This window comes from Cannabis sativa, chromosome 4, assembly GCF_029168945.1.
Source record: "Cannabis sativa cultivar Pink pepper isolate KNU-18-1 chromosome 4, ASM2916894v1, whole genome shotgun sequence".
In the NCBI taxonomy this organism is placed as follows: Eukaryota; Viridiplantae; Streptophyta; class Magnoliopsida; order Rosales; family Cannabaceae; genus Cannabis; species Cannabis sativa.
The window spans coordinates 81,414,365-81,432,250 of record NC_083604.1 but is presented as its reverse complement, the minus strand read 5'-3'; the positions used below and the strand labels follow the sequence as shown (position 1 = coordinate 81,432,250).

At 33.9% G+C, this 17,886-nt stretch overlaps 3 protein-coding genes and 1 pseudogene across 3 annotated transcripts; all 4 read left to right on the top strand.

The window, feature by feature from the left end:
• The first annotated feature begins 719 nt into the window (after positions 1 to 719).
• On the top strand, positions 720 to 9,398 carry LOC133037503 (small ribosomal subunit protein uS11m-like). The gene is made up of 2 exons (XM_061115004.1): positions 720 to 909; positions 8,234 to 9,398. Exon 2 carries the CDS (start codon positions 8,289 to 8,291, stop codon positions 9,102 to 9,104), a length of 816 nt encoding a protein of 271 aa, XP_060970987.1. The 5' UTR covers positions 720 to 909; positions 8,234 to 8,288; the 3' UTR covers positions 9,105 to 9,398.
• Positions 9,399 to 9,653: 255 nt separating this feature from the next.
• On the top strand, positions 9,654 to 11,601 carry LOC133037196 (MDIS1-interacting receptor like kinase 2-like). The gene is made up of 3 exons (XM_061114063.1): positions 9,654 to 9,709; positions 9,883 to 11,523; positions 11,598 to 11,601. The coding sequence occupies exons 1-3, from the start codon at positions 9,654 to 9,656 to the stop codon at positions 11,599 to 11,601; spliced, it is 1,701 nt and encodes a 566-aa protein (XP_060970046.1).
• A 10-nt stretch (positions 11,602 to 11,611) lies between these two features.
• LOC133037504 (MDIS1-interacting receptor like kinase 2-like) lies at positions 11,612 to 12,862 on the top strand. Its single transcript, XM_061115005.1, has 2 exons — positions 11,612 to 12,032; positions 12,149 to 12,862. The coding sequence occupies exons 1-2, from the start codon at positions 11,612 to 11,614 to the stop codon at positions 12,532 to 12,534; spliced, it is 807 nt and encodes a 268-aa protein (XP_060970988.1). The 3' UTR covers positions 12,535 to 12,862.
• Positions 12,863 to 12,959: 97 nt separating this feature from the next.
• Positions 12,960 to 17,764, top strand: LOC133037502 (MDIS1-interacting receptor like kinase 2-like; annotated as a pseudogene).
• Positions 17,765 to 17,886: the final 122 nt, after the last annotated feature.

The window sequence follows — 17,886 nt, the reverse complement described above, 5'->3', positions numbered from 1 at the left end:
CTAATTTTCTCAAAAAAAAAAAAAAAAGTATTTCTAAACTTATCCATTTGTGGGCCTTAAGTATTTGAGTTAGCCCAATTAGGCCCAATTAGAATAGTACACCCATAACGTGATATTATTAGGGTTCAATACAGAGCTTCTCTCTCCATACTTCGCTCTCCGTTACTCTCCATCGGCACCGATCGGAGATGAGGGATTCCGTTTGCTAATAGGCCGTTCAGTTGTCCAAATCGGCTTCATTATCATCTCAGCTTCACTCACAGGTATGACTTTGAGAAACAATGGTTTCTTGTAGCTTTCATCTATTTCTTCAAAGATTTCATTTTTCCATTTTCATAATCTTTTGATTTCTCGCCTTTCTGTATTTTTTTTTCCTATGGTGTAATCTTGTTTATGAATCAATGCATGTGTTTTGTTCTGATCAGTGAAAAATAAGCATTAGTTTGGTTTTGAAATGTGCTAATAATACACTGATTTGATTCTTTAAATATGTAAGGGTTGTTTATCTGAAATAGGGGTGAACATTCAAACCGCAAAACCGACACCGACCATTTATTTCACATTCCTTTACAACATATTATATCTTCAATATATATATATTATATAATATTAATATATAGTAAAGGTTTTCATTTATAATTATATATATATATAAAAATAGTTTAACTTTTTTCTTTGTCAGGAGGAATCTTTTCCTTTTTTCAAAAATATTACTTTATTTATATTATTATTATATATCACACATTCACATCACTCACCTCACTCACTCCACCCACCCACGCACCTCACTCACTCAATATTTATCTCTCTATTAGGTTACCACTTACCACAAACCAAAAGAAAGAAAAAGAAAAGAGAGCAGCCAGAGGAGGAGCGGCAGCGGCTGGACGCTGGAGTGGGAAGAAACTGGTATGTGATCTCTTTAATTTTAAGGATTTTTAGTTTGAGGAACGAGTTGTTTTGCCATTTATATGTTCTTTTTTCTATTTTATTCTGCAATGGTAGTTTACAAACACTCTGTCGTGATGGGTTTGTTCTTAAATTTTTTTAGTTCTCTATGTACAATCTAATCCTCTCTTCCTCATTTTTTTAAAATTAATTCTGTAATACATAATTAAGCTGATGAACTTTGAGAGAGGCAGAGGATGTGAGAGATTTGCTAGGCTGTAATGACCTCAATTGTTGAAATGGGACAATATCACACATATATATTAATATTTAGTTGTAATATTGAAAAGTTGGGGTAATTTATTAGTTTCATTGTATTGTTAATGAAGCTGCTAATTTGAAATTCTTGATTCAAATCCAAGCATGCATTCATTTTCAGTTAGGACAATATATAAATGTATTTATAAAATTGTTGATAGCCTTTTTTTTTTGGGTATAGTGTATTTTAGATTTACATAGACATGATTGAAAAGATATAATCAGATTTGAGTTTGCATTCCTAGCTACTCTCTGAATTTTAGTACGAGGCATATGCATAAGCTATTTAATTTGCTAATGTATAATCTGTCTTTGCATAATTTATGTATAATATCGGCCTATACATAGGGTGATTTCACAAATTAGAAATGTTATTACTTTGATAATTACTTATATTTTTTAAGGGGATAATTTCATTGTCTCTGATCTTCAAGATTAATAGACAATAATGTCTGCTAATTGCCAGATTCTGAAATTTATTTCAGATTCTATTCGAGAGCTTCTTAGATTGACATTTACATGAAATTGTTGCACACTGTGTGAGCATCTTTATGTATGAGTATGCAATTGTTCACTCAGTATGTATTTTATCTTTTTTTCTTTGTGGGAAATTTTGTGTTGAAAGCACGATGTCAGGTCATCAGCGAACGCCTCATAGCTAACAAACTGTACAACACAACACATTATTAATCATAACTAATTCTGCTCGCTATTAGTATTTGAGTATATTAGTTAGTTCATGAGAAGTGGAGTGTATTTTCTCCTGCAAATTTAAGAATGAATTCTACTAAAATGTTCAATTCCTTGAAATCCGACACCTACGTTTGTTTAAATGTTTTTTTTTTATTTGTTTATTTTTGTTAAGATGTGAAATTGTGAATGGTATTTGAGTTAGCCCAATTAGGCCCAATTAGAATAGTAGACCCATAACTTAGGGTTCAGTACAGAGCTTCTCTCTCCATACTTCGCTCTCCGTTACTCTCCATCGGCACCGATCGGAGATGAGGGATTCCGTTTGCTAATAGGCCGTTCAGTGGTCCAAATCGGCTTCATTATCATCTCAGCTTCACTCACAGGTATGAGTTTGAGAAACAATGGTTTCTTGTAGCTTTCATCTATTTCTTCAAAGATTTCATTTTTCCATTTTCATAATCTTTTGATTTCTCGCCTTTCTGTATTTTTTTTCCTATGGTGTAATCTTGTTTATGAATCAATGCCTGTGTTTTATTCTGATCAGTGAAAAATAAGCATTAGTTTGGTTTTGAAATGTGCTAATAATACACTGATTTGATTCTTTAAATATGTAAGGGTTGTTTATCTGAAATTTATTTCAGATTCTATTCGAGAGCTTCTTAGATTGACATTTACATGAAATTGTTGCACACTGTGTGAGCATCTTTATGTATGAGTATGCAATTGTTCACTCAGTATGTATTTTATCTTTTTTTCTTTGTGGGAAATTTTGTGTTGAAAGCACAGAAATCTGTTTTAGATAGCCTTATTATGTCTTTGTTCATTTCTACTGAGTTTGTTGGATAAGTTGATAGATATGAAATCTAGAGACTAAATCTTCATTAATATTAAAGACATTATAGTTACAAAGTTCCAATTTTTAGTCTTTTAGAGATACTTGAAGATCTCCCAAAAGAGAGTTCATCTCTTCCCAAATAGAGGAATAATCAACCACCCTTAATCACTAGGCTCACTCAACTAAACCTGGGTCATCAGAGAACCACTCAACTCATAACTAACAAACTGTACAACACAACACATTATTAATCATAAGTAATTCTGTTCTTGCTATTAGTATTTGAGTATATTATTTAGTTCATGAGAAGTTGAGTGTATTTTCTCCTGCAAATTTAAGAATGAATTCTACTAAAATGTTCAATTCCTTGAAATCCAACATCTAATAATAAATTATTCTTTAAAGTATATGTTTTATTTAATAAAAATTCCTGTTATATCTAATAATAAATTTTATGATTTTGGTTATATTATTATTTTTAATATTAACATTTCTATTATAATTTTTCAAAGGCTAATTAGTAATTTTTCTCCTTAAATTTTGACATGTACTAAATCGTGCTCCCTGAACTTTCTTGGCCGTTAAAAATTCTCCCGAACTATTGAGATTGTTAAATTTAAGGACTTTTGTCTAATTTTAGTAAAAAAATTCTAACATGGATGAATGTTCAAGAGGCATGATTTAGTACATATCAAAGTTTGAGGGACATGATTTGGTAGATATCAAAGTCTGGGGAGCATGATTTAGTATATATACAATCACTGAAACAGTAAAATTGAATGAAATTAACAATCTCAATAGTTCAGGGGGAATTTTTAACGGCCAAAAAAGTTCAGGGGCACAATTTACTACATCTCAAAGTTCAGGAGAAAAATTACTAATTAGTCTTTTTCAGAAACAAAAGTGATATTTATGTAAAGCCCATCCCAAATGTGATAACAGAAAGGATATTTATACAACCCCAAAGCCTATTATGATGATACCGTTTCTTCTTGGTTCTCTCTCCCGATCCCCAACTCGATCGCTTTCTCACTAAACCCTAGAAATATTATCAACAACCTGATCGCTGATCGGACATCGGAGCGGAGGCGTTTCACTCTCAGGTACCGATTTTGAGTTTTGAAATCGATTCTCTTTCTCTCTCTCTATTTTGTTGTTGGATATGATTTAGCCATTATCTATCAAATTCTATTTATTGAATATTACTTTTAGATTAGGAATTATTAAGAAAATATTTGTTTGTGAATAAACTAAGAATTATTTTAATTTTAAATATAGCTTCTCAAAATTCTTTTTATAATTAATTTTAGTTTTAATTTTGTAATTGTTAATAAACAACACAACGACTAATTAGTAAAAATAAAAACGACTTATTAATTCAAACAAGTGAAAATTTTAGACTCACACACAACGACTTATTAATTCATTTCATTGCTCGCTCTAGGCTTACAGTCTGTCAAAATCGCAAGAGCTGCAGTTACTTTGGCCACAGGACTGTTGAAGAAGGCAGGGGCTGAGGCTACTCTATAGTTTACTTAATCACAAGAAGCTTGATGACTGGAATTTCAGGATTCGCGAGCCTTGGACCTAAGACCAAGAACTTTGTAGTTGCCGGTGGATTGACATCATTCGTCTTTGGGGTATATTTCTACACAATGAGGGCTGTGGGAGGTACAGATGAGCTGCAAGTGGCCATAGATAAGTTTGAGGATCAGAAGAACAAGAAAGAGGCTGAACCAAATTTGCCATCAAAAGCTTAATAACATGTTTAATTGTACTTCGTTTGTTGTCTAAAACGGAAATAAGATTTTTTTCGATACTCTTTCTTTACAATAAGCTTTTTTTGCTGGCGTAATATGTAATATTTCTTCATTAAATGTCTAACACTACAGAAATTTTGTTCACTTACATGCCAAGCACATATTATTTTTAACCTTGAACGTTGGTAAAGAGAGATTTCAAAGTTCAAATGCAGTGAGTTTTATCAGGTTTGGATTTTAGATGGTTTATTTCTTATTTGGAACAAGGTTACTATACTCAAACTAGTGAAAATATAAAGACTTATTAAGAGTATATAAATCAGAGTCTGAAAACAATGGGAGGGTTAATGAAAGGTGTGTTCATAATAATGATCAATCTAACAATGGGAGGGTCTTTTGTAAACAAGATAAATCACAACTATTCTATTTCTAAAAAATTTTAGTAAATAACATATTACAAATATTAATTCTGATTATTTTTCATTTATTTTGTTACATTTCTCCATTAATTTATTCCGATTCTAATTACTGATTACTGTATAGTTAACGTGCCATAAAGTACTTAAAACGACACTTTTTTTTTCCTTTCGTTGAAAAACACAAATTATTTATTTATTTATATTTTTACTAAAAACAATAATGTAAACGTACATCAACATGCAACCAATTAAGAGTTTATTAGACCATATTTAATATTTTTAAGCATATTCAGATTCAATTTAATTATATATTAATTGATAAATTTTACTATTTGATCTTATTTAATTTAATATTTTTAAGCATACCCATTATATGCCTTAAATTAATTTAAATTATATGTTAAACTTAAGTGGAAGATGAAAGTATATTGGGCAATCCACTCATAAAATTAAGTATATTTTAATGAAATATAATTTGAGGATAGTTTTGAGTAATGGATTAAAAAAAAAAAAGATATATTGAGAAATACCTCTTTTATTTATCAATTAACCAAAACTACCTCTACTTTTATATTTAATTGAAACATACCTCTTTTTATATGTATTGTACCCAAAATACCTTGATATAAGGGAGTCACATGGAAAGTATATTGAGGTGACAGGGGTAAAATCGGTAAAGTGTTTAAAAAAAGAGGTAAAAATGATAGATTTTAAAAAATAGGGTAAAAATAAAAGAGGACAATATAAAAAAAGTATAGAGTCTAATTTTCTCAAAAAAAAAAAAAAAAACACAAAAAAAAGTATTTATCAACTTATCCCATTTGTGGGCCTTTAGTATTTGAGTTAGCCCAATTAGGCCCAATTAGAATAGTACACCCATAACGTGATATTATTAGTAGGGCTGTACAGAAATTTTCGTAAACCGCCCAACCCGAATAACCCGACTAAACCAAACCGACAAAACCGAAAAAAAATACAAACCGACATAACTTGACAAAATTCTAAACCGCCCAATCTGTAAATTGGGCGGGTTGAATTTTGACCCAAACCGCCCAATGAACCCGCCCAAACCGACTTAACCCGTTTTTCGCTTTTTTTTTTTTTTTTATATATTATACAATATATAATATATATTAAAAAAAACCTAAACCCTAAATTTTAGTCCCTCAGCCCGCCTCTCTCTCTCTCACTCGTTACTCTCTCAGCCCGCCTCTCTCACTCTCTCACTCGTTACTCTCTCTCTCTCACTCGTGCGGTCGCCGTTCAAGCCTTCAAGGGCTTCATCTTCTCAGCCCGATCTCAGCCCGCCGTTCAAGCTTCATCAACGCCGAAGCTCGGAAGTACCAGTGACCACGGCAGAGTTCGGAAGTACCCCAACGCCAGCCGATTTAGCCTATTAGACACCCCACTTTCTCAATCAGGTAATCAGAATGACACACTCATGTTCTTAAGAATTTTCTATACATGTTTATATTAAATGTATATTATTTACATATATTTGATAGTTCTGAAGGGTAAGAATAAGAAATGCTAGAAAAGTACTCTGTTAATTTAAGTTGAATATGAGAATGAAGAGATGAAAATCCTCCAAGAAAAGTACCACAAAATGCAATAATAGGCCACTCAATTCTGGCTATTCATATTTAGATAAATCTTTAATGGTATGAATTCTTCTAGAACTGGCCTTATTGGCCCTTGGTTTGCTCTATACGTTTGTAGTTGTTGCCTTGAAGCTTCCACAGCTATAATATTACCAAATTTATCATGAGAAGATGAAAAGGTTCATATATATATATATCCAGATTATTCGAACCTTCCATTTCATTATAAATTAGTTACTGTAATCATATTATAAGAATTTTCTCTAATTAGAAGAGTGAAGTGATACATATTTATATAGATATATTTAGTTGAATCTGAAAAAAAAAAAAAAAACATCCTAATTCGGTTTGGGCGGGTTAACCGTGGCAAACCGTCGAATACGAAATTTTTTTTTTAAATTGGGCGGTTGCATGCGTAATTTTATAACCCAATCTTTATGTCGGGTTGGAAAATATATAGTATAAACCGACTAAACCGACCGATGTACGGCCACAATTATTAGGGTTCAATACGAGCTTCTCTCTCCATACTTCGCTCTCCAGTTACTCTCCATCTAAGACGCACGATCGGAGATGAGGGATTCCGTTTGCGAATAGGCCGTTCAGTTGTCCAAATCGGCTTCATTATCATCTCAGCTTCACTCACAGGTATGAGTTTGAGAAACAATGGTTTCTTGTAGCTTTCATCTATTTCTTCAAAGATTTCATTTTTCCATTTTCATAATCTTTTGATTTCTCGCCTTTCTGTATTTTTTTTCCTATGGTGTAATCTTGTTTATGAATCAATGCCTGTGTTTTGTTCTGATCAGTGAAAAATAAGCATTAGTTTGGTTTTGAAATGTGCTAATAATACACTGATTTGATTCTTTAAATATGTAAGGGTTGTTTATCTGAAATTTATTTCAGATTCTATTCGAGAGCTTCTTAGATTGACATTTACATGAAATTGCTGCAAACTGTGTGAGCATCTTTATGTATGAGTATGCAATTGTTCACTCAGTATGTATTTTATCTTTTTTTCTTTGTGGGAAATTTTGTGTTGAAAGCACATAAATCTGTTTTAGATAGCCTTATTATGTCTGTGTTCATTTCTACTGAGTTTGTTGGATAAGTTGATAGATATGAAATCTAGAGACTAAATCTTCATTAATATTAAAGACATTATAGTTACAAAGTTCCAATTTTTAGTCTTTTAGAGATACTTGAAGATCTCCCAAAAGAGAGTTCATCTCTTCCAAAATAGAGGAATAATCAGCTACCCTTAATTACTAGGCTCACTCAACTAAACCTGGGTCATCAGAGAACCACTCATAACTAACAAACTGTACAACACAACACATTATTAATCATAACTAATTCTGTTCTTGCTATTAGTATTTGAGTATACTAGTTAGTTCATGAGAAGTGGAGTGTATTTTCTCCTGCAAATTTAAGAATGAATTCTACTAAAATGTTCAATTCCTTGAAATCCGACACCTACGTTTGTTTAAATGTTTTTTTTTTTATTTGTTTATTTTTGTTAAGATGTGAAATTGTGAATGGGATAATGAATTATGACACAGTATTAGTAGAGAGATTTGTTACTCTGATTTCTGGATATAAGTTTACCAACCATTCTATGTGAGTAAACATTCTGAAATTTAGTTTGATGGAATAAGCTAGATGAAGAACTGTTAATGGAGGTGAAATTTGAGTGATTAAATATTGTTGGTTTTACAGGTCCCCAAGAGAAGAGAGTTCCTTAGGAAGTTCAAAATCTGTTGACGACATTGCAATGAGAAAGATTGCACACCATGTTTGTGGACTTTCTACTAGCTCAAATTTGAGCTCTAGTATTATGCATAACAAGGGTGTCTCTGCTCCATATGCTTTGATGAGTTTCCTTTCTTCCATACATTCTGGAAGTACAAAAGAAATCGAGAACAGAGATAATCCCATGAACTTTGTAAGGGGTATTATAGAACAAGATGAAAGAAACCCAAGTGGTTTTATGCCGCAAAATGATAGAAACCCAAGGGGTTTTATGCCGCAAAATGAAAGGAGCTCCTTCCCAAGGAGTTCCTTCCCAAGGAGTTTCATACCACAAGACGATAGAAACCAAAGGGGTTTTACACAACGAGATGAAAGAAACCCCATGAACTTTGTAAGGGGTATTTTACAACAAGATGAAAGAAATTTGTTCGGGGGTTCTCGCTTTCCTCGATACAATCTTGAGCATGATGCTGATTTTGTCCACATAAAGTTGATGCGCAACAATACATTTGTTACAGTTACAGATTCAAAGGGAAACAAAAAGATGGGAGCTTCAGCTGGATCTTTGCCCGAAATGAAAGGAGGAGCAAAGCAGTCTCGGTATGCTGCTGAAGCAACTGCAGAGCACGTAGGAAGAATGTCGAAAAATATGGGATTAAAATCAGTTGTGATGAAGGTGAAAGGGTTTACTTTCTTTAAAAAGAAAAAGCAAGCAATTATAAGCTGGAGAGAAGGGTTTACTAATTCAAGAGGGGATCAGAATCCAATAGTATACCTTGAGGATACAACTCGGCGTCCCCATAATGGCTGCCGGCTCCCCAAAAAGCGGCGTACTTAGTACTAACAAAGCTGGTTGGTTATTGAACTTTATTTCACTTGGGAATCACAGTCCTTTTCTCATATCATTTTATATTTTTGTAAGAGTTCAAACCAAAAAACACAAAATAAAAATAGATGCAAAGGGTAATGGCCTTTTAAGAATACCTTCTGCTTTGGACTACTAGTTCGGTTGTGATCTTTATTTAGTTCTTTCTTAATACCTTTTTGTTTTCATTGATACTGATTTGTTGTGGCTGAAATTTGTGGAACTTTCTTTGGGTTACAATCAATGATTTTGAATGTTATACAAAAATAATGAATAGTTGTCTTTCTCTATTGGATTTTCATGCTTTGGTTTATTGTCTATCTTTGTTGTTCTTAAACTCTTCAAGTGCACCCACCTTGTTGAAGATACATAAGATTATTTATGTTATTTTTTTATTAGTACATTTAAATTTTGGCCAAAAGTCTCTCAGTTCGATACGTTCCAAGTCATGATCAAGTGGCTGACATGCTCACTAAACCACTATCCAAGGACAGATTTCTGTATTTGAAGTCCAAACTGAAAATGGCAGAAACCCCTTTTCGTTTGAGGGGGGATGTTAACACACTTCAAGTCTGTTAGTTAGTTATTTCTGTTAGTTTTCTGTTAGTTAGTTAGTGGTTTTCAACTGTTTCTGTTATGAGCTAATTGCTCTGTTTTGTATCTGTATATATACTCTCTTCTTCAGTTGAATACATTGAGCTTTCTTTGCATTCTCTTTCTCTCTTTTCTTTCCTGCTTTCACTCTCTACAGTTACATCCCACCAGAAATTGAAAATCTACAACTCTTGTCAACTTTTGATGTAAGCAACAACCAATTATCAGGAGTGTTGTCATCTAACATTTCCAGACTGAGTAACTTGGAGAGCTTAAGTGTTTTCACCAATAATTTCACTGGTATGATTCCTTCAGAGATTGGAAACTTGAAGAAACTTAAAAGATTGGATCTTTCTAAGAACCATCTCACTGGTCCAATTCCAACCTCTCTATGGAACCTAAGAAATCTCATCTTTGTGCGAATTTTCGAAAATAATCTTTTTGGAACCATTCCTCAAGAGATTGGAAATCTAAAACTTTTGTCAACTTTTGATGCAAGAACCAACCAACTATCAGGAGAGTTGCCAGTTAATATTTCCAGTCTTAGTAACTTGGAGGTGTTCTCTGTTCATACCAATAATTTCTCTGGGACAATCCCTAGAGACTTTGGGAAAAATAATCCTAATTTGAAGATCGTTATGTTTGGAATCAACAATTTCTTTGGACAGTTGCCACAAGATTTGTGTAGCGGCTTCAATCTAGAGTATTTGGGTGTAAATAACAACAGATTTACTGGGCAACTGCCCAAGTGCCTGAGAAACTGCACAAAATTAAGAAGAGTAAGGCTTGATGGAAATCGATTCAAAGGTGACATAACCAATGCATTTGGTGTTCACCCACGCCTTATTTCCATGTTCTTAAACAACAACCAATTCATTGGTCATGTTTCAAGTACATGGGGACAATGTCAGAATCTCACCAGATTACAGTTGGGTCAAAATAAAATCTTTGGAAGGATCCCTTCAGAACTCGGGAGTTTGACAAAGTTGAAAGTTTTGAGCTTAGATTCCAACGCGTTGAGTGGGGAAATTCCAACTCAATTAGGAAATCTAAAAGTTTTGTACCAGCTTAATCTCAGCAATAATCATTTGACAGGCAAAATCCCTACAAGCTTATCAGGTTTGAGTGAGCTAGAGGTTCTTGATTTTTCAGCAAACAATTTATCAGGTGAAATACCACACTGGTTAGGTAATTATAAAGGATTGGTGAGCTTAAACCTCAGTCATAATATGCTAACTAGTGAGATACCAACAGAGCTTGGAAATTTGGTGTCTTTGCAACATGTATTGGATCTCAGTAGCAATTTACTCATTGGAAAGATTTCCTCAAGCCTCTCAAGGCTTACAAAGTTGGAAATTCTCAACATATCTCATAACCACTTGTCAGGTAATATTCCACACACATTTTCCAACCTAATAAGTATAAGTTACATCGATTTTTCATTCAACAACTTGACGGGTTCAATCCCAACTGGAGGAATTTTCCAAAATGCAAGAACAAATGCTTATTATTATGGAAATGTTGGTCTATGTGGAAACTCTACAGGACTTAAGCCATGCAAAACTCATACCAGCAGAAGTAAAAGTGCTCTAATTTTAATTATTAGTCTCGTTTGTGGCCTAGTTTTTGTTACTACCATTGTAATCGCTCTCATATTGTGCCATAAATTCAAAGTGTTAGATAAACAAAGGAAAACTTCTAACCAAAATGACACTCGCCAATCATTGATGATATGGGAGAAGGAAGCAAAATTCACTTTTGGAGAAATTGTAGAGGCAACAGAAAACTTTGATGACAAGTATTGCATTGGGAAAGGAGGCTTTGGCACTGTTTACAAGGCTATATTGAGATCACATGAGTTGGTTCTTGCAGTTAAGCGGTTACACATGTCGTACACGAGTGATATTCCAGAAGTTAGTCGCATAAGTTTCGAAAATGAGATTCAAACTCTAACAGAAGTCCGACATCGAAACATCATAAAGCTTTATGGATTTTGTTCAAGAAACAATGGTTTATACTTGGTGTATAAGTATGCAAACAAGGGTAGTCTTGCCAAAGTATTATACGATTCAACAGATCTTGATTGGGATTCAAGGGTGAAAATAGTTCAAGGATTGGCTCATGCAATCTCATACTTACACCATGAATGTTCTCCACCAATTATTCATCGTGACGTGTCCTTAAACAATGTACTACTTGGCTCTGATTTTGTTCCCATATTGTCAGATTTTGGCATTGCACGTTTGTTGATCCCTAACTTGTCCATTTGGACAACTGTGGCTGGATCGTATGGCTACATGGCGCCAGGTATTACTATTTTAATTATTATTAATTAAGCATTTCTATTAGGCACGAGTAGTGTTGCCAACATCATCATGGTACTAGACAATACTTGTGACCTTATATATATTTTTTGTCTACAGAGCTAGCTTTAACCATGCGTGTGACAGAGAAATGTGATGTCTACAGTTTTGGAGTAGTAGCTTTAGAAATTATGATGGGAAAACACCCGGGAGAACTGTTGGAATCTTTATCATCAGCTCGTTCGAAAACATTATTATTAGAGAATATACTATTGAAAGATGTGTTAGATCAACGGTTGTTACCTCCTAGTACTGGGCGATTATCAATGGATGTGGTGTTAATAGTGAGCTTGGCATTGTCATGTACTAGAAGTAGACCAGAGTTACGTCCCACCATGCATTTGATTTCACAAGAATTGTCAACAAAGAGTGCTCGGGCTTCCATCATCTCTGAGCCATTCGAAACCATTACAATTGAGAAGCTTGCTGCACCTCTTTATGATTAGTAGTAGTAAGAGTAAATATTTATTTAACTAATGAGAATTACTCATGACTTGTATGATGTAACATTATGAGCCAATACATTTGCACATTAATTGCTTAGCAAAAATAAGAGAAACATCTCTCAACTCAGCCAGTAATTGTTTACCATCATTAAAATTACTATCAACCCTCCATTAAGAGGAATTGAAATTAAGAAAATTTGAGATTGCTCTTAAAAAAACTTAAAGATTGGACCCACACAAACATCAAATTTCCACTAAAACTATACAAAACATTATTTTGGTTTCATAATCTAACTCATATTGACTACAACTCAATTTGCAAAAAAAAAAAAAACTCATATTTTTCATGTCTAGTTTAGTATATTAAATTAGTCTAAAGAAAGAAAAATGGTAATATTAATGAAAACGATGGAAACAATAGTTTACTGAATTATCATTTTCATTCAACAAGTCAATATGCGTAAAAGAAACTCATGATCATGAATGCTAAAGATATTGTTATTATGCACAATATTCCACTCTCTTATAGCTTGTATAATTTATTGATACTAATGCCAATTTGTATTTGAGCTTTAAGCATAATTTTCTAGATTAAATAAATACAGTTCTCAAAATGATCAAACTTTCTAAGACAACAAAAACTAATTTCCTAGAAATTAAAAATAAAGAAAGTTGAAAGATTCAAACTTCAAAACCTCAAATCAGTATGTCATTTTCACTAAGAAAATTTTCTTGGCTGAATTGAATACATGTTTTGGAAAGTTGAAAACAGTTTTCTTCTCTATTGACTTTTAAGAGTGAAGAATATGACACTAAATTCTCTTTGCCATTATAAAAGAGTGAATAAAATAACCCAATTTTATTCAGATCAAGCTTTAGAAACAGATCAATCAACACCATGAAAAGAGTTTCACAAACTCATTTCTCTGTTCTTCTTCTTATTCTTCTTATTTTTGTTTGGCTTCCATTGAAGATTGCTTCTTCACCAAGAACACAAGCAGAGGCTCTCATAACATGGAGGAACAGCTTGGTGTTGGAACCATCTTCTATGGATTCATGGGACAGCAACAACATCAACAATCTTTGCAACTGGACTAATGTTGTCTGTGACGGTTCCATAGGAGAAGTCTCTCAAATAGACCTCTCCAACATGGACCTCAATGGAACATTGGACAAGTTCAACTTCTCTCCATTCCTTAACATCACCGTCTTCAACCTCAACAACAACAAACTCGCTGGCTTGATACCAACAACCATTGGTAATCTCACCAACCTCACTTTGTTGGACTTGAGTGAAAATTATTTTGAAGGAGAAATTCCAATGGAGATAAGTCAATTCTCAGAGCTTCAATATCTTAGTTTGGACAACAATTATCTTGAGGGTCCAATTCCTTTCCAGCTTAGCAATTTAAAAAAGGTATGGTACTTATCACTTGGAGCAAACTATTTGGAAAATTCAGATTGGTCTAAATTTTCAAGCATGCCTTCCTTAACCTACCTTGATCTTTATAAGAACCACTTTAGTTCAACATTCCCAGGCTTCGTATCAAAGTGTAGGAACTTGACCTTCCTTGACTTGTCTGAAAACAGTTGGACTGGGTCAATTCCACAATCTGTATTTTCCAATCTTGTCAAACTCGAATCTTTCAATCTCACAGATAACAAATTTGTGGGACATTTGTCATCTAATATTTTGAAACTTTCTAAGCTCAAACACCTTCATTTACACACAAATTTCCTCAAAGGTAAAATTCCTAGTGGAATTGGTCTCCTACATGATCTTGAGGTTCTTGAACTACATGAAAATTCCTTTGGTGGGAGTATTCCTTCTTTTATTGGCCAACTCAAAAATCTATTACATCTTAAAACTTTGGATCTTTCTTATAATAATCTCACGGGTCCAATTCCAACTTCTCTATGCAACCTCAAAAGCCTCATCTTCTTTTATGTAAATAACAACAATTTCACTGGTTCAATTCCTTTAGAGATTGGAAACTTGAAGAAACTTAAAACACTAGATCTTTCTAAGAACCATCTCACGGGTCCAATTCCAATCTCATTATGCAACCTCAAAAACCTAATCACTTTTTATGCAGATACCAACCAACTATCAGGAGTATTGCCAGTTAATATTTCAAGGTTGAGTAACTTGGAGGAGTTAGCTATTTTTACTAATAATTTCACTGGTTCAATTCCTTCAGAGATTGGAAACTTGAAGAAACTTAAAAGTTTGGATTTTTCAGCAAACCATCTCACAGGTCCAATTCCAACCTCAGTATGGAACCTCAAAAGCCTTACCTCTTTTTATGTAAATACCAACCAATTATCAGGAACGTTGCCAGTTAATATTTCAAGGTTGAGTAACTTGGAGCACTTATTTGCCTTTACCAATAATTTCATAGGTTCAATTCCTTCAGAGATTGGAAACCTGAAGAAACTTAAAAGAATAGATATTTCTGAGAACCAACTCACAGGTTCCATTCCAACCTCTTTATGGAACCTCAAAAACCTCATTGTAGTACATTGTTTTGACAACAATCTGGTTGGAACCATCCCGCCAGAGATTGGAAATCTAGAATTCCTCACAAGTTTTGATGTTGACACCAATCAACTATCAGGAGAGTTACCAGTTAATATTTCCAAACTTATTAACTTGAAGGTGTTCAATGTTCTTGGCAATAATTTCACTGGGGAAATAGATAGAGACTTTGGGAAAAACAATCCTCATTTGAACTTCGTCGGGTTTGCTGACAACAATTTCGTTGGAAAACTACCACAAAATTTGTGTAGCGGGTTCAATCTAGAGTATTTGGGTGTATATAACAACAACTTTACAGGACCATTGCCCAAGTGCCTGAAAAACTACACCAAATTAAATAGAGTAAGGCTTGATGGGAATCGATTCACAGGCAACATCACCAATGCTTTTGGTGTTCACCCACATCTTGATTCCATTTTCTTAAACGACAACCAATTCATCGGCCACATCTTAAGTACGTGGGGACAATGCCAAAATCTCACCACATTACAGATGGGTCATAATAAAATCTCTGGTAAGATTCCACCTGAACTTGGGAATTTGATGAAGTTGCAACTCAGTTGGAAAATCTTAAACTTTTGTACCAGCTTAATCTCAGCAATAATCATTTAACGGAGGAAATCCCTATGAATCTATCAAACTTGAGTGGGTTACAGTATCTTGATTTGTCGACAAACAATTTAGCAGGTAAGATACCATATTGGCTTGGTAACTTTGAAAGTTTACGTAGCTTAAACCTCAGTCACAATATTCTATCAAGTGAAATACCATCAGAGCTTGGTAATTTGGCCTCATTGCATGAAGTATTGGATCTTAGTAGCAATTTACTTGTTGGAGTGATACCCTCGAGCCTATCCAAGCTTACAATGCTAGAAATTTTCAACATCTCCCATAACCACCTCTCAGGTATTATTCCACAATCATTTTCCAACCTAATAAGCATAAGTTACATCGATTTTTCTTACAACAACTTGACGGGTGAGATCCCCATTTTCCAAAATGCTTCAAAAAGTATTTATGATGGAAATCTTGGATTGTGTGGAAAAGCTTCAGGACTTAAACCCTGCAAAATGAAAAGAAATAAAACTAGGACTAATCTTATTTTAGTCATTTGTCTTGTTTGTGCTGGTATAGTAGTGTTTGTTACTGCAATTATAATCACTCTCGTATTGCGTTACAAATTCAAAGTTTTGGATAAGAAAAGGAAAAGTTCTAACCAAAATGACACTCGTCAATCATTGATATGGGAGAAAGAAGCAAAATTCACATTTGGAGAAATTGTAGATGCCACTGAAAACTTTGATGACAAGTATTGCATTGGGAATGGAGGTTTTGGTACTGTTTACAAAGCCATATTGAGATCACATGAGTTAGTTGTTGCGGTTAAGCGGTTGCACTTGTCAGATTCAAGTGAGATTTTAGAAGCTAGTCGTATTAGTTTCGAGAATGAGATTCGAACTCTGACAGAAGTTCGACATCGAAACATCGTAAAGCTTTATGGATTTTGTTTAAGAAAGGGTGAAATGTACTTGGTGTATCAGTATGCAAACAGAGGCAGTCTAGGTAAAGTATTATATGGTTCAACAAATTTTGATTGGGATTCAAGGGTGAAGATAGTTCAAGGATTGGCTCATGCAATCTCATACTTGCACCACGATTGTTCTCCACCAATTGTCCATCGCGATGTGTCCTTGAACAATGTACTACTCAGCTCAGATTTTGTTCCGATACTGTCAGACTTTGGTACAGCACGATTGTTGATCCCTGACTCGCCCGTTTGGACAAATGTAGCTGGATCCTACGGCTACATGGCCCCAGGTATTATTATTTTACTCATTATTAATTAAAATATTTTCGACTTGATACTGAATTACAACAATAACAGTTTCACACCTCATTGACGGTGTTAGGCAATTTGATGCCTTTTAACATTTCTCTTATTATTTCTGCATGTATGAACATTTTTAAAAGACTTGTTTTATTGTGCAGAGTTGGCTTTGACTATGCGTGTCACTGAAAAGTGTGACGTGTACAGTTTTGGAGTAGTAGCTTTGGAAATTATGATGGGAAAACACCCAAGAGAACTGTTGGAATCTTTATTATCTTCTCAGACAAAAACTTTATCAGATAATATGTTATTGAAAGATGTACTAGACCAACGGTTGTTACCTCCTACCGGGAGATTATCAATGGTTGTGGTGTTAGTAGTGAGCTTGGCATTATCATGTACCAGAAGTAGACCAGAGTCACGACCTACCATGCATTTAGTGGCGCAAGAATTGTCTACTAGGACTCGAGCTTCCATGATCTCTGAGCCATTGAGAACCATTACTATTGAGAAAATTGCTGCAATTCACTATGAGTAGGTACGTATGAGGTTTATGAAAAGTTTTATCAATATAAATAACTTGTTACTCATGCACATGTAGGAAAATAGAAAAATGTGAAAAGATACATCGAGTGTCTTTCATGATCTAATGTAATAACTGTTTATGGAATATCATCTTTAGGTGATGCTGGGCACCACTAATGCTTAATAACAATACTCAAAAAAATATGGTAATGATGGTGGTTCAATGGTTCAAGCAATTAAAACCTCACATGAGTTTGAGGTTGAAAGAAGCCAACATTGATCACTTAATAAATGGCGAAGACAGAGAAGCATGCAACTGAGTAGGGAAAGAGTAGTGAAGCCAATATTTAATTAATTCATAGCAAATCCAATATTTTATGTTGTAATACTATATCATGTTTCTTGTTTTGAATGATTGCAAATCGAGTTCAATGAAACTTGTGTAGATATACTATTTAAT

Coding starts and splice junctions, on each gene's coding strand:
- LOC133037503 (XM_061115004.1), top strand. CDS start 8,289: ATGAGAAAGATTGCACACCATGTTTGTGGACTTTCTACTAGCTCAAAT.
- LOC133037196 (XM_061114063.1), top strand. CDS start 9,654: ATGGCAGAAACCCCTTTTCGTTTGAGGGGGGATGTTAACACACTTCAA. Junction 9,710..9,882: donor AACACACTTCAAGTCTGTTA/GTTAGTTATTTC, acceptor CACTCTCTACAG/TTACATCCCACCAGAAATTG.
- LOC133037504 (XM_061115005.1), top strand. CDS start 11,612: ATGTCGTACACGAGTGATATTCCAGAAGTTAGTCGCATAAGTTTCGAA. Junction 12,033..12,148: donor GTATGGCTACATGGCGCCAG/GTATTACTATTT, acceptor TTTTGTCTACAG/AGCTAGCTTTAACCATGCGT.